The 15,195-nt window shown below is 49.9% G+C and overlaps 1 protein-coding gene across 4 annotated transcripts in view; it reads right to left on the minus strand.

Moving 5' to 3' along the window:
* The window catches only part of NPTN (neuroplastin), a 46,424-nt gene that overhangs the window by 1,237 nt on the left and 29,992 nt on the right, over positions 1-15,195 (minus strand). For 3 of the 4 annotated variants that reach the window (XM_027697889.1, XM_027697888.1, XM_027697887.1), the window contains exons 4-7: positions 9,967-10,100; positions 8,859-9,132; positions 639-660; positions 201-274 (exon numbers count right to left, since the gene is read on the minus strand). In XM_027697889.1, coding sequence (XP_027553690.1) covers positions 214-274; positions 639-660; positions 8,859-9,132; positions 9,967-10,100 — 491 coding nt within the window. In that variant the 3' untranslated portion in view covers positions 201-213. The remainder of the gene's footprint in view (positions 1-200; positions 275-638; positions 661-8,858; positions 9,133-9,966; positions 10,101-15,195) is intronic. The other variant, XM_027697890.1, reaches the window with a different exon arrangement.

Here is a 15,195-nt window from a genome sequence, read left to right on the forward strand (position 1 = left end):
AAACCACCCTCGTGCTTTAGGCCATCTATGGTTTGGTGCCCCCCAGCGCTCCCTGAGGTGCGGCAGGAAGGCCAGCGCCATCCTCTGCGCAGCCGGGAATGTTTGAATCCGTGGAACGCGCTTTGCTTCCGCGCCCCAACCGCTACAGCCAGGGGAGGGCTGAGCCTGCCCTCTCCCAGCGGGGCACGGGGAATACTTACATGATGAGCATTTTTAATTTGTGTTTCTCTGGCGTAAGTTTTTATCTTTGTGATTGTTTGTAGAATTGGTTTTCCTGGAGAGAGAAGTTATAAAGAAAGTGCACCAAAATCAGTCACCAACACAGGAAAAATGTACGTTATTTGTACTTATCTGTACATAATTATAAGCAATTATTTGTACATAATTACTTAAACAGCATTTCACTCTTCCTCTCTTTAAGAGGCTGAATACAATAAAGCTTTCAGACTTGGTATTGTACCGCAATATTTGCTTTCTAGCAAGATGTTGCTTTTCTTTCCTCCAGCACTAACACACAACACGCCAAAGTGTCCGTTACCGTCCGTAATGGCACACGTGACATCAATCATATGTTCTGTCACCTCCCACAACCCCCCAGGTTAACCCAAATAGAACTTTTTTCCTTAAAACACACTTACATTGGCCCAGCTGGTTCATCATCTGCAGCAAGAATCCCGATGCGATCCAGGAGAGACAAGGGAAGGAAAGAAAAAGAGAGTCAGTGTTTGCCCTGCGCCGCGGCCGCACTGCGAGCAGCAAACCGATCTATCTACAGCATCAAAGGCCATTCCAGTCGGGAGTGCAAGGAGTCATGGAGTTACTGTTCTGGATTCGGGTTTAATGGCAGGTATGTTGCTTCAATGGGTTTAGTTAACACTTGGAATGCTGGTCATGAAGGACTGCAACTGTAGCGGACAGATTGGTGCAACATGGTCAAGACTCATCTTGTCCCCAAGTTCCAGTGGTTCAATCTCATAAAAAATAGATGAGGAGACAAACCAACGGTTCAGTTGTAAAATCCTGCTGGTTGTTTGCTTGCATTGACTTTATTTTTAATATATATCTTCCAATTTGTAAGCCATTTCTCCACTGCTCATGGGTAATTCCTGGTATATACCTCAGAAGGGACATACCCCCACTACTCATTTTCCCCCAGGGATGAAACCACCTCTACACTCCCCATTTTTCTCAATGTTTACTTAGAAGGGACCAGGTTAGGAGGAGACTGAAGGGGAACACTCGATTCCAGCCCCAGCTGTGGTCCTTGGGCAGCGGCATCTGATCACCAGGAGGAGTCAGGAGCTGTGACACCTCCAGAACACCGACAGCATCATCCTGCCTGTGTCCCTTGGCAAAAGAATGCTCTTAAGAATTGGAGGGGAAACATCTGCCAATGAGGAATGTTTGGCATTAACTCTTTCACGAGCAATTGGACTATTTTTTGGAATTCTCAAACACTGTATTTTCTCCCAGGCTGCAGTACAGAAGACAGAAATGCATTTAAACAGCAGTACAAAAACCAATCCTGGAAGTTAATGTTCCCATAGGTGGATTTTGGGGGGACCAATTCAGGCCCTGCTGGTGTGGGCACTCAACAGTTGCTGTTCCCACCTTGTGCCGGAGGGATTTTTCATGGGAAGTCTTTGAGAAACTCTCAGCAGGATTCCACAAGGGTGCTTAGTGCACATGAAGCAGTTATGGAAATTACAGTCTTACAGTGTAGGCATCCGCATGAGCACACGCCAGGAGTAATGTCGGGAAAAGGGGACATTACTCCACCTGGACCTTCAAGGCAACGGAGAGGCAAAGCCACCGCTAGCACAGACAGTGACCGGAACAAAAAATACTCCAAAAAATAAAGAACTAACCACAAACCAAGAGCTTTACAGCCAAAATAACAGACTAGCGACACACCGGTGTCCACAGAATTCCATTACCAGCAACAGTAACTATCGGACACGGTACAGAGAACTGGGACTAAGGAAGGACAGCCAGACATCAATGTGCTGTTGTATATACAGTGAGATATACAGAGACACATCAGGTACTGAAACACAAAGCACAGCAGAGGAAATCTACAGCTTCCTTCCACAAACATCTTTTGGGAATCAAAGGATCTGAAAGCAGGCCAAGCTCCGCGCTCCGGGCGGGACGAGCCCCGGGCCCCAAACCCAGCGCTGCCCCCGAGACTCCTCTCGGCTCTGACAAACACCATCGACAGCTTTGGGAGTTTGTTTGGCTGGACTTCAGCAATATCGAACTGCACCGTGGAGATCTCGCTAGAAAAATAACCGTTCTCCCTCCTCTGCTCAAATATTTAAATGCCCATTTCAGATCAGGAGGTTTGTGTTTGGGGGGAAAAAAAAAAAAAATAAAAGAAGCTTCACATTTGTAAAGGCTGCCATCAGGTGTTTTCCTAACAGAGATCCAACAAAAAAGCCTACTGGAATACTTAGGGATGGCGGATCCCCACCACTCGTCCCTGTCCCATCTATACCCTAAACAGAGAGAAAAAGACCGAGGAAGATTCCTCGGTGCGTCGCTATCCTGGTGAGCCAGTAACTGCTGGAAAAGCATCCCCAATACAGTACAGACAGAGACCGAACCCTCAGCGAAACCAGGGGGCAACAGAACAACAGAAAAACCAGTACAAAATCAGACTAAAGAAAAGATTAAAAACAGCAAACTGAAATCCAAATTAGTTGTGAACGTGAATGAGGAAGTTTTAAGAGTGTTAACGTTATGACTTGTGCGTTGTATAGACTGAAGCGGAGGTTAAACAAACTCCAAAGCATGCAGAGCTCTCACTTACCACCGTTTTTTAAGGGTATGATGCAATTGAAGGGGGGAAAAAAAAAAAAAGAAGTCATAGTAACCGACAAGATCAATACAACTCAAAGCTTTATGCCAAAGCCCTGCGCTGGTGCAGCGACACCGACGGCCACGTAGAAGGTGCGACCGGCTCAGCTGGGACCACCACCGACCACACTACACCCCTCCTGCAGGGATTCCCTCTGCCAGCTGGAGGGGATCCGCAGCCTCCAAAAACCCCACTGTTTAGAGAATGCAGGAATCAAACCCCCCCACAGCCAGGCCTTTCCTGGGGGTACGGGATGACCGGTGCCCCCAAATCACACATTTCTGAACCAAAAGGGTCAAACTGCTGCTTGTCTTGACACGTGACCAGTCCTTGTGGGCAAAAATATCTGGGCATTAAAATTGGAAGGTGATGACAAGCAGATCTCCCTTAGCTCCTCCACTTGCATTATGGGAATGTGCTTTGTGCCCCCCCCCTCCCCATTTACTTCCAGCCTTAATTTATAAGGCATTTTAGATGCTGCTCAGTTTCTTCCACCGCCTTTGGGAAGCTACAGGGTTTATTTTTAATAGCAACTTAATCTTGGGTAGCATCTTGTGACTGGAGGAAGTTAAAAATGAAACACTAACGGGTTCTTCCAGCACTAAGATTCCAATTTTTGCATCTGAAGGGATATTATGTCTCAGCTCGTGCTTTAACACTTGCTAAGAATCAATCTCAGAGTAGTTCGAGTTGGAAAGACCTTAAAGGCCATCTCATTCCAGCCCCCTGCTATGGGCAGGGACACCTTCCACTAAACCAGGTTGCTCCAAGCCCCGTCCTGGCCTTGGATACTTCCAGGGGTGGGGCAGCCACAGCTTCTCTGAGCCCTAAGAAACCTGCTCAGAGAGGAGTGGAGAGCAGCAGCTCCAGGGAGTTCTTATCCCGGCACGTGGCCACCCTCAGCCTTCCTGCACGGACCACCACTGACCTGGAGCCCTGTTAAACCCAGATGCTGTTCAGTTTAAGCTCAAATGCTCAGAAGGAGCAGCCAGAGCCCGTGACAGCCTGTGTTACAACACAGCTCCCGTGCTGGTTGATTCCCACTGGGATCAGCTGATGGCTACAGTCTCACTATGCACCTGCCTGACAACTTCCTCCCCCTGATGAATTTTAGGTGTGGGAGAGAAAAATGTGGATAACAGGAAAAAAAACCCCACAAAAATCAACTTGTTACAAGGTAAACCATTGCAGTGCAAACAGTTTGTTTCTTTTAATTACTTACAGTAATAGCAGGAACAGGGAAAGTCAAGAAAAAAACAAAAGAGGGTTAGAAAGAATGTGGGGATATGGATGGAGCTTCTGCAGAGCCAGGAGAAATGTTTATGGGAAGTCTTGGGATTAGGCTGAGAAATGAGAGGGGAAGAATGAAAAGGGACATGTTATAACCCAGTCACCTCATGGCTTTGGACTAAAGATCATGAATATGGCTTTTCAAGTAAAAACTGCTCCCATTCCTACAAGGAATGTAGCCAAGGAGTTTTTACTTTCTACTTACCCCAGAAAACACCCTTTAAACCAGCAGCTTTGCTAATTTTAAGCTATTTGATCCAACAACAGCAGGAAACCCACTTTCTTTAGCAACCTTGCTAGACTACGTTCAGGTCACGATGGCTGATCTCCCTCTGCCTACTGACACCAAGCAGCTCAAGCGGGACCCAGAGGAATGAAGCCACTCGCTTCCCTTCCTCGTCCCGGGCAGCCCAAGGCGCTCCCATTGGGAGCAGTGCCAGCAGCCCCTGCGGAACCACTCCCGCCGTGCATCCAGCCACATGCCAGGCTCATGCAGCTCTGTCCCAAAAGCCACGGAAGCCACATGTTCTCTGCCTGCTCCGGATTTTCCAGTCCCTGGCTGATCTCTGGGAACAGGATGTGAGCTGGATGTTGCTTTACCACACGTAAAGCAAGTCAAAACTCACATTTTGAAAGGATGCAGGATTCAAGCGCAATCTGCCCTCCCCCTTCCTCCTTCCAGCTCGGGATTTGGATGTGAGGGGGTTCACAGGTTACCCCCTCTGGGAGGTGAGAACCCCCTAATCCACGGGCACCAAAGCAGACCCTGTGCCGGGCATCCCCTGATGCCATCTTTGCACTGTTTTGGTGGAAATAGGGATATCACAGGTGCAAAGTTCCTTTGAGCAGCAGGAATAAGAATCAACTCACAAATCTGAGTTCTGAGAAGGAGGAAATATTAGCAAAGGAGCTCCTGAGCAGCCCTGGCCCGAGGCACAAAAAAGCAATTCACCGGAACACAGAAAGCAAGGTCCATGCAAAACCAACACCTGCAGTCAGGAAATGCCAAAGTTAAACGACTGGCCCTGCTCTTCCAGGCAGAGGGAACACATTTTCCATCAGGGAAGTGTCTTGTAACACCAGCTCTTGATCCCCCAAACTCTGAAATCCTTAAAGCCTCGCTCCACAGTGAACAGAGAACTCCAGCTGTACCCAGGATATCGGTCACCCTCCCCAGCCCCCAGGGACGGGGCAGTTGGGACACTGAGCCAGGGCAGTTGGAGCCTTCAGAACATGGAGATGAGAGGGTAAGGGAATTAATTCAACTGGCTGTTTGGGCTGGCCAGGCAGGGTCCCCAGGCACTTTTGGAAAGCATCCCAGATACCTGAGAAGTCTCTTCCCCAGAAAGAACATTTCTCTACAGCCAGTCCCATCCCAGGGGCCGACAGCACACCCTGAGCACTGTCACTTGTGTAGGTTGAACTGAGCCAGCCCTAAAAACACCGGGACAAGGCATGAGGAGAGCTCAGCATGGGCACCTGAAGCTCCATCAGGATCTAAGACAACACAGCTCAGCTGCATCCATCCTGCACTGCCCCAGCCAGGAGCTGAGGGTGCTTCAGCTGTCCCTTGAATACCTCCTCCAGCTCCAAAAGCCTCTGATTTTCCAGTATACAGGGGAAGTGACCACATTTAGCATTTGGTTTTCTCCCAAATGTTTAAAACAATCCTTTAAAGGTGGCCTGAACAAGCCCTCCTTGCACTAGTCTGTGCAGAAATTCCCGCTCCCGAGATCTTCCCAGAGGATTCCTGAGTGGAGGTGGGAGGCACCCAGGGAGGGGGGGGGAGACACCACAGGTACAACACCTGCACCCCAACACTCCAGTTCTTTACAGGGAGCAGCCACCTGATCTGCAGGAGTCATCCTGCAGCAGGAGGACGTGCCCAGCCCAGCAATGAGGATCCAGTGGGCAGGGCTCCCAAGTGGCCATCCATCCTCAAACCTGGCTGCAGGAGCTGGACTGCTGCTCCCTGCCATGGCAGAGCTAAGGAAGGACATCAGAGAGATCTGGTGACTCAGGGAGGCCCAGAGTTATCCTGCCATTGGAAGATGGGGTGATGAGGGTGGAATATGAAGGAATCTCAGTGCCTAAATCTGGAGTGGACCAAGGAGAAAATTCACATCCCAGCAGGAAGGGCACAAACAGCTCAGTCATTGCTGCAGCAGCTTCACGTGAAGCTCTGCCATGACCACAACCCTTAAAGCCGAGCACATCACACCCAAAACTACAGAGATCTGAACAGCCAGGTGAGAGGGATCCCAGCTGCTGCCCCACTGCTGGGAGGGGATGTGCTGTTTGGCCTCATCCCGTGCCCGAGCTGCTGCCTCAGCCACGAGCTCGCTGCCGTTCCTGCTCGGGCTCGCTGCGGCACGCGGAGGAGGAGGAGGTGTGACTTGGGAAGCAGGGAGTTGAAATTCCAAACGCTAAAGCAGGCCACTGCATTCCAACATTAACTTTGGCATTTCGTAACCATGTCTTGAAAATAATAAAATTAAGGATAACCAATTCAAACATCCACGTGTGGAAATCAGCAGGCTCCCGACGATTTCCCACGTGTGCATTCGTGAATGCCCCGCTCACGGGGCGTTTCCCACCACAGCACCATGGAAAGCTTCAATGCAAGAGTATCCAAGGAATGCAGGACTCAAGTCAGCGTTATGCCAATTGTGTCCCTTCGTCCAAGCAAACCTAATACACAGGTACGGACTGTGACATCCAGCATGGATTTTGTCCTCCGGGAAGGTGGACAGGGAGAACATCTGTCCCCCCCGGAGGTGTGTCACTCTCCAGGGCTCTGGCTTAGCTGCCCAAGAAAGCCATGTAGTAACCTCAGTTCCTGGGCTCATCATCATGGACAGCTCCATGGGAGATGATGGGCCTGGATCCCTTGGGCACCTGAGGAATGACCAGACCAGCCAGGAAAACTCAGCCTTGGCAACAAACGGGCAGTGAACTCTGCACCTCCAGCTTTACCACACCTCCACAGCAGCTGCACTGCGATTTGGTCAAGTCAAAGCCAATTCCTGTGGGATTCAGTTCATTTGGGGCTTCTTGCAGGGAATGCTGACATATCAAATTACTGATACCTTGTTTGGGTACTTGCAAAACTTCATCAAATGAAATTCTGAACACAGGGAACTCTGAAGAGTCACCAAAACGGAGGGGATGTGCAAGAGAACATGCAAGTTGTCCTTTCCAAGTTTTCCGGGCTGGCTGGGGCCGCTCTGAGGCCGGGCCGTGGGCAGCACAGACCCCTGGGCACCTGGGAAGCTGTTAGTGATGCACAGGAACATGCACTGCGGGGTAACTGGTTGGCTGCACACCCAGAGCAGTCCCCACACATGCTCTGTAAGCAGTTAGTAAGTGCTACTCAATGGTGACAACCAGAAGCTGGTTTGCTCTAGGTAGGCACTACTTCAGCCAGTTTTGGTGTTCCCCAGGAATGATCCAAGCCCCAGCTGTTCTCCCACTGGTACCATTTGTTATCTGTTTCACCAGCTTCTCTCCTCGTGCTCTGAGACACGTGAGGCCCCGTGAAGGTGGTTCTGCCCCCACTTCACACACAGATCCCTGCCTCACACCTCTATTCCCACATCCTAAAGGCAAACACCCCACTGTGCTGGGATCAGTCCCTCATGCAGCTCCACGACAGCGTGTCCTGGCTGCGCCGGCCACACCCAGCTGCCTGGGGAATCATCTCCCACTCAGAGGGCCTGGCCAGCCCAGGAAGGTGCTGAGGGCTCAGTGCTGCCTGTATTGGTCCCTCCACGGGCTCTGAAGCACCTGCTCCAGTGCTTGGACATCTCACGTTCCTACAGCACGATGACGTTCCAGCTGCTCCTCCCAAGGAGTCCTTGGGGAGGTTCTCGTTACACACTGTAGTAAGCAGCTAGTAGCACATTAAAGCCTGTTCTCAGCGTGGTTCTTGCAAAGACTCAGCCTCAAACTGCCCCTTCCCCAATCTCTAAAGAGGAAGGTGTGCAGAAGAAGCCCAAAGATGAAAGTTACTATTTTTATGTACCAAATACAGCTCAACTAATTATTGCTACCATCAAACCTGATAATAAAAGCCTGATCTTTATAAAATCTAACTCAGTGGCTATGACTACTAGATATGGTTTCCAGAGCATTCCTTAAATACAAATTCAGCTACACAGCAGAGTAAGAGCCCTCCCCCACCCCTCTGAACTCTGAGAACATTTCAGTTTTGAAGTATCTCTGCAGTCCCAATCCTTTGAAATGTAATGATTCCTTAGTTTTAAGTGTAATGTTTCCTTACAGAACCTGCCCAGTGTCTGACCTGGACGCCACATGGAAGAGGGAGTCGCTACCCATCATGGAATAGTGGCTTCCAGCTCTCCCCCTGTGCTGCCCTACGCTCCTTAGGGCTGACAGGCAGGATTTCCCAGGGCTACCACAGCAGGAAAGCAACGGGAGCACCAGATCCCTTGTGCAAAAAAAGCTTCAGAGATATTAATAACCCCCCTCCCACCCCATGGTCTGAGATCTCTGGAAAATCCAGTGTTGTGACCCTCTGGGCTTTTATGTCTGGAGAAGGAACAGATGAGAAAGCAAAGCTCTTGGAGCTGGACAAACTGGGCTGCTGGTCCTTCCTGCCCCAAGGCCCCACTGGGTTGTGCTCCCACAGGTTCTCTTCCCTTGCTCCTCGTGCTCCATGCTCAGTGGCGGCGCTGGGCAGACTTACCGTCCGGGACCTCGTCCGGCCGCTTCCTCTTCTCGTAGATGACGATGATGACCACGAGGATGACGATCTCTGCCAGGATGCCCAGGAAGGGCCACAGCGGGGCCAGGTGGCTGCGCACGCGCAGGATGGTCGTGACCGACACGGAGCCCACCTGGTTGGTGGCGTTGCACTGGTACTCGCCGGGGTCCTCGTTGATCTGCAGGTTTGTGATGCTGAGCTCGGTGTAGTTCTCCTTGTTGGAAATAAAGAACCTGCCGGAGGAGTTGTTGATGTCCTGGTGAAAGGAGAAGGGTGGAAAAGAGCCTTTGGTTTGTGTGTCATGGAACTGGAAGAGCTCTGAGGGAGAAGCCCACAGCTGGTGTTTATTCTCTCTCTCTAAAGGGAGCTGTGCTTCAAAACACCACCAAAAAATACCACGAAGGGAACCCTGCACATCACCACCATCTCTGAGTGCTCCCAGCACACGGGCACATACAGCACCATCCCATAGGAATTTGAGCTCACACTTGGCAGTGAACAATCATCCCATCCCGTTATTTGCTTAACATTTTTTATTCAGCCATCCCTCCAATTGCTGCCTCTCTGGCAGGTCATACAGCAACAGAAAAGCCAACGGGCTTAGCAACTTCCAGCTTCTCCTCTGCTATTCCCATTGCTGGTCACATTTTCCTGCTCACTGCAGCAGTTGCTACATGGAAAAAATATGCTCACTTGAACACTAATAGAGATCACTGCCACCTCCTCATGCTGAGTCTTGTGAGCTCAACCAGTAAAACTGGAAAAGTTGGAGGAATTTATAGCCAAATGCAGATTTAAATCATATTTCATAACTCAGATCTTGCAGTTAGCAGCAGATACCCTGAACATTGTATTGACCAGCAATGCCATGAGCAGCTCTGTTCACACCCCAATACCATAAATATGCATCTTTTATCCATCCATCCATCCCCACTGCTGCCTTCACTCACTGACGGATCAGACTTTTGAGGAGCTGTATTTTGAGAAGTTATGAGGCTTCAGTAGCACATCCCTAAGGCCAGGGGGCTGGTTTCCCTCCTTCCAGGGATTCTGGCAGGTGGGTGTGTGCCTGGCCCCCCACTCCTCTTACCTCAAACACTCCATTAACCTTCTTGCGCCAGACCCACTCGGGGTGGGGGAAGCCCACGGACTTGCAGTACATGAGGGCCTCCTGCCCCTCGTTCTTGTTCTCACTCCGCTTGTGCCCGGTGATGTCGGGAGTGGCTACAAAACAAAGGAGCAGCTTGTAAATGCAAAGAGGGTCATTTCAATCATACGGACAAAAAACAAGTTTTCCAGCTCCCTGGAAGCTGTTCCTTTCCCACACCGAGCCTGTCTTTGGAAGGAAAAATTGTGATTTTATTTCTCTGTTTATCAGAGCAGCCCTAAAACCTCACGGGAGATTAGGCTGGATCAGTGCAGCGCCTGAGCTGAACCTTGGCCGGAGCAGATGGTTCTGGGGCCGCAGTGACCACCTTTAAAGCCCTCCAGCCCGCTAATTACGGCACACGTGGCCTGCTGTGTGATGGCAGGACACTGATCTGATAATCCAGTCAAAGGCCAGGCTGGGTGCTCCAGGAAAAGACCCCCAGGCACCAGAATTCCTTCCAAGGAGAGTTCCTTTCCCCACTAGCAGGTCCCCCCTGCAGACAGGTACAGGGGGAGCACCTGCAGCTGAAATAACAGAGCAGATTTCACAGTTCTGATCACAGTGAACAGAACATCTTGTGCAACCAGACATCAGCTGAACCTGCTTGTCCCAACAATTACAACTCTTTGGGAAATTGCTTGGCAAGCTGAAGTGCTTAATATTGTCATATTTCAAAGGCAAGGGGTTTGAAATGCAGGAAGCATCCCGTGCCTTGGAATCTTCTTAGCAGCAATACAGCTGATTAACTGTGCCTCTCACAACATTATCAAAATTAACAAAAAAGGCTGTAAGAATATCTGAGCTACAGCGGTCCTGTGCATGTGTGTTCACCTGCAAACGCACCACAGGAGACAGCCATCAACCCAGGCTTTCTCCAAGTGCCTGTGGAAATTCCAACAGGATTCCCAGTACGCCCCTGAGCTCTGCAGGAGTTCTGACCAAAAGATGAAGCTAAGACAGGTGCCAGAAAATTAATTACAGATGATGCCAACCATGACCACGATAGGTAAGAACAAGGCCAAGGACAAAAACCAAGGGGTTTTATTTATCCTTAAGAAAAGCGACACCTACAATGTATCCACATCAAACATGAAAATACTTTGAGAGACATAAAACCTGAACTGAATGAAGACACCAGATCCAAACAATTCTCTGGTCTTGTGCAAAAAGCAGCTGCCAGGTACAGAAACCAAAGGAATCAGGGAAGGCAAGGCCATTCCACACCTCCAGGTGATCACACACCACCCCTGCCTGCAAGGGGCAGTGACACCCGGACGAAATTAAGGGTTTGAGCTGGAGGTCTTCAAGCAGAAAATAAATGAGCTTTGGGGTCGTGTGTGCTGTGTGACTTCAGGACCCCAAACACTGATGTGCACCTGCAGTGTCCTTTCCTGCCTGCAGCCCCAGGGAGGAAAATAACACTTATTCCAAACAATGATGGCTCAGGAAGGGAATTTCATCTCATGGCCGGCTGAAAGGTGACAAGGAAGTTCTCCTTCAGGCAGGAGCTGTGCGAGCCCAGTGACTTCCCTGTGGTTTTTGCTTCCCTGAGGATCACAAGCAGGGATCTCCTCCAGCCTCAGGAACACAAGAGGCCAGTGGGAACACAAGAGATGTGTGGTGACAAGGCAATGATCCCAGACCTGGGCTGCCAAAAGGGACTGGAAATGACCCCAAGGGGAGAAGCAGCAACAGGATTCATCACCTTGGAGCTGCAGCCCCACGCAGGCTCCATGTGCCAGCACTTGGGTTTCCAGGGCCATCCCTCGGCAGCAGATCCGTGCCGGGAAAAGGGGCCAGGGGAGGCAGCAGGCACAGCTGGCCCACTTTGTGTCAGCTGCTGGTTGGGAAAGAGGGAGGGAAAGAAAGAGGGAAGGCTTTCTAGGACACCTCAACTTGTACTGCAGGGTGACCTAGAGCTCTCCTACAGCCCGCAGACAGCGACACTGTAAGGAGAGGCCAACTCCGAAGGGTTATCCCAGTGGAGCACAAGTGCCAAGAATACCTCCTGCTCCTCCCTGGCTCTGCTGGGACAGGCACTATTTCTGTAGGCAGTCAGAGGGGAGCCCCAGTGCAGTACTGATGATTCAGGGCATGGTGCTACCCAGTGAGACATTAATGCAGCATTTCCTCTCCCAAACTGTGGCAAGTTGTGTTCTGCTCTCCCACTACCCCTGCAGCAAACCCCAGTCACAGCTTTAGCACAGAGCCGTGTTTTCCTGGGAAGCTTTTCAAGGCAGGATTGTTCCTCAAACCGTTCTACTCCAGTGCCAGATAAAGGCCAGAACGAGGCAGGTTTTGTTCAGGAAGGGTTTGGATTTCACTCCATCTTTCAGGCAGCAGAATCCCCATCTCTGTTCGGATGTGGACACAACCTGCTCTGTCAGCTCCTGCACCACTGAAACCCAGACACTGCCCCTGGTGAAACTCCTGCACTGTGACACTGGAAAGATACTGAAGGTTTCCCTGGAACAGCACATGGAAGAGCAAAAAAGAGGCAGAGCTAATTTAAATTAACTGCTACCAAAAAGAAGGCAAAATAAACATGCATTTAGGGATTCTTGACACAAGAGGAACTTCTGATATGCAGCATTTTGATAGTTTTAAACCAAATCACAAGAGAAAGGAGGGTTTGTGCCAGAGTAAACACTGGGCTCCCATGCTCCAGGTCCCCAACAGGCACAAAACACACTGTGCAGCTGCTTTCTGAATGGTTTGCTTTCAATACAGCCCTGAAAAGAGGGGATTTTGCCTTGTTACAGGGTACTTAATATACAGGAGGCATTCAGCCCTTAATTTCCAGGTATTTTCAAGCTATTTTACAGCACTACCAAAAAGGAGAGTTGAACTAATATGTGTAACACCTCCAAACCACGTCCCAGTTAACAAAACTCCTTCAAGTTTCCCATTAAGAGACAAAATTAAAGCAAGGGCAAAAGCACCTAAAAATATTCCTGCAATAAAAACTCTTATGTCTTATGGGTGACCCATAAAAGGGCTCTGAAAGATTTGTTTCCCTGCATTATGATCCTAATCCCTGTCTCCCTTTGTAGTCTGGGCACAGAGTGAAGACACCAAAGGTGCAGCAAGAAGGAAGAAATGTGGCTTTTCTTGGATCACTCCAAGATCCGGCTCTGCCAAGAGTGTCCCATTTCTTGATTAATTCCTGGTACAGAAGTGAGGCTGCAGCAGAGGTTTCCTAAGACAGCCAGGAGTCCAGAGCCAAAACCTGCCCCAAGAGCAAGTGGGAGGAACAGAAAGGTGCAAAGTGAGTGAGGGGAGTCAAAGAGTCCCTCAATGAGAGAATGGCACAAAGGCCTCAGAGGAGGAGGAATGATACAGCTCTGGACATGGAGAAAAGGGAACCTGGGAGGGGAAGGCAGGGCAGAGAGAAGAGATGCCCTCTCAGTTATGGTACATAATCCAGGATCTTCCTTGATGCTTGTGCTACCCCTGGGCAGCCCGAGGGAACTGCAGGGATGTCCTTCCCCAGGCTCTCCCAGCTGCTCTGTGACAGACCAGACAGAAACTTGTTTGCTCTTCCACCTTCTCCCGAGATCTCGGTAAGAGCAGGAACTCTGCAGAGGCAGAATTCTTCAGGGTTGCATTTCATTCCTTTTCTTTCTTTTAATCTTCATTCTCCAGAGCTCCAACCTCCCAACAGCACAGCAAAAGCACTGCAGGGTCTTCCACAGTGTGGCAATGGAGCAACTACAGACATCCACTTCCAGGTGGGGAGGAGGTGGCAAAGTGTCCCTTGGCCAGGGCCTGGCAGGGTCATCCCCACTGCTCCTGCCAGAATAACCTGCTTCCGTGCAGCACTCACAGAAAACATGGGAGAAGATCCCTATTCCAAGGCAGCACTTTCCCAGTACCAGCATTTGCTCAGCCTGTTGTTTCAAGCTCAGAGCTGCACTCCCACAGTGCCCCAAAGCTCCGAGGATCTCAGCAAGAACACTCAAAGTCTCCACCAGACGCTTCATCCAAAAGCTGGATGAGGGAAGCCAGACTTGGAATTCCCAGAACAGCGTCACAGACTGCCATTAAACCCCAGTATTTCCAGCTGCTGTTACACTACTGCCCCAGTAATTTTTCTACCAAGAAAAATCACAGAATGGGATGGAAAGGACCTGAAAGCTCATCCAAGTCCCACCCCCTGCCATGGGCAGGGACACCTTCCACTAGACCAGGTTGCTCCAAGCCCCATCCAGCACTTCCAGGGACACGTGGAGGCAAACAGGCAGCATTACATGGAAGGCAAATGGCAGTGGATGCCCTGGGCTGCATCTGCCACGAGGCACTCAGTGAAGTTGTTCACAAGCTGTCACAAAGTCACTATTTTTGGCCCACGGGCATTTTTGTATTCAGAACCATCTTCTCCCTGTGCATTCACAGATGAAACTGCACCACAATTACAATGAGCAATTAAATTTGTGTTCAGCTGCTTCACCACAAACACCACACCTGCAGGTAAGAACTAAATCACAGCATCTGCAGGGACAAACAAGAGTCACGTCTCACTGTCCATCACATCTGCCTCGTGCTTTAAATGCATCCCAATTTGTCACTCCCCAAGTTCCCAAGGAACAGGAGTTAGAAGGAAAGCATCTTTCCAGTTAAAAAGTGTCCAGGTGCTCCAATTCCCAGTTTGCTTGGAATAAAGCTTGAGCAGGTACTTCCCACCCCAGACAAGCCCTGGTTCTTCTCCCTGCCAAGGAGGAAAATAGCCCCCCTCCAACCTTGGGTGTACCTTGAACACCCAGATGAAGCTCACCAGAAGCACAATGTGCTGGAATTCAAACTGCTCTAAGCAAGGCAATAATTATTTTTAGAGATAAATACGGAGTTTTAATCACTAACAGCCCGTTTCTGTGTGTTCACATCCCATACACTTCTTAGCTGGGCCAACAAGAACTTGTCGGGAAAGAACTTTTAAATCATCAAGACAGAAAACCAGTACAAGATCAGCCAGGATGTTTATTTATATGGCACTATTCCCCTTCCCCAGGGGACTGCATGGTCCCAGGGATGCTGCTCTCCAGAGAGAGAACAATGCTGTGAATTTGCCACGTCACACAGACCAATGAATTACTCTCAGATTCAGGACCATGCAGTGAGCAACCAGAAATTCCCAAAACAGCTTTTGCTGAAATTATTGGCTATTTACCA

The sequence above is a fragment of the Neopelma chrysocephalum genome, unplaced genomic scaffold, assembly GCF_003984885.1.
Source record: "Neopelma chrysocephalum unplaced genomic scaffold, ASM398488v2 Primary Assembly neopelma1_124, whole genome shotgun sequence".
Lineage (NCBI taxonomy): Eukaryota > Metazoa > Chordata > Aves > Passeriformes > Pipridae > Neopelma > Neopelma chrysocephalum.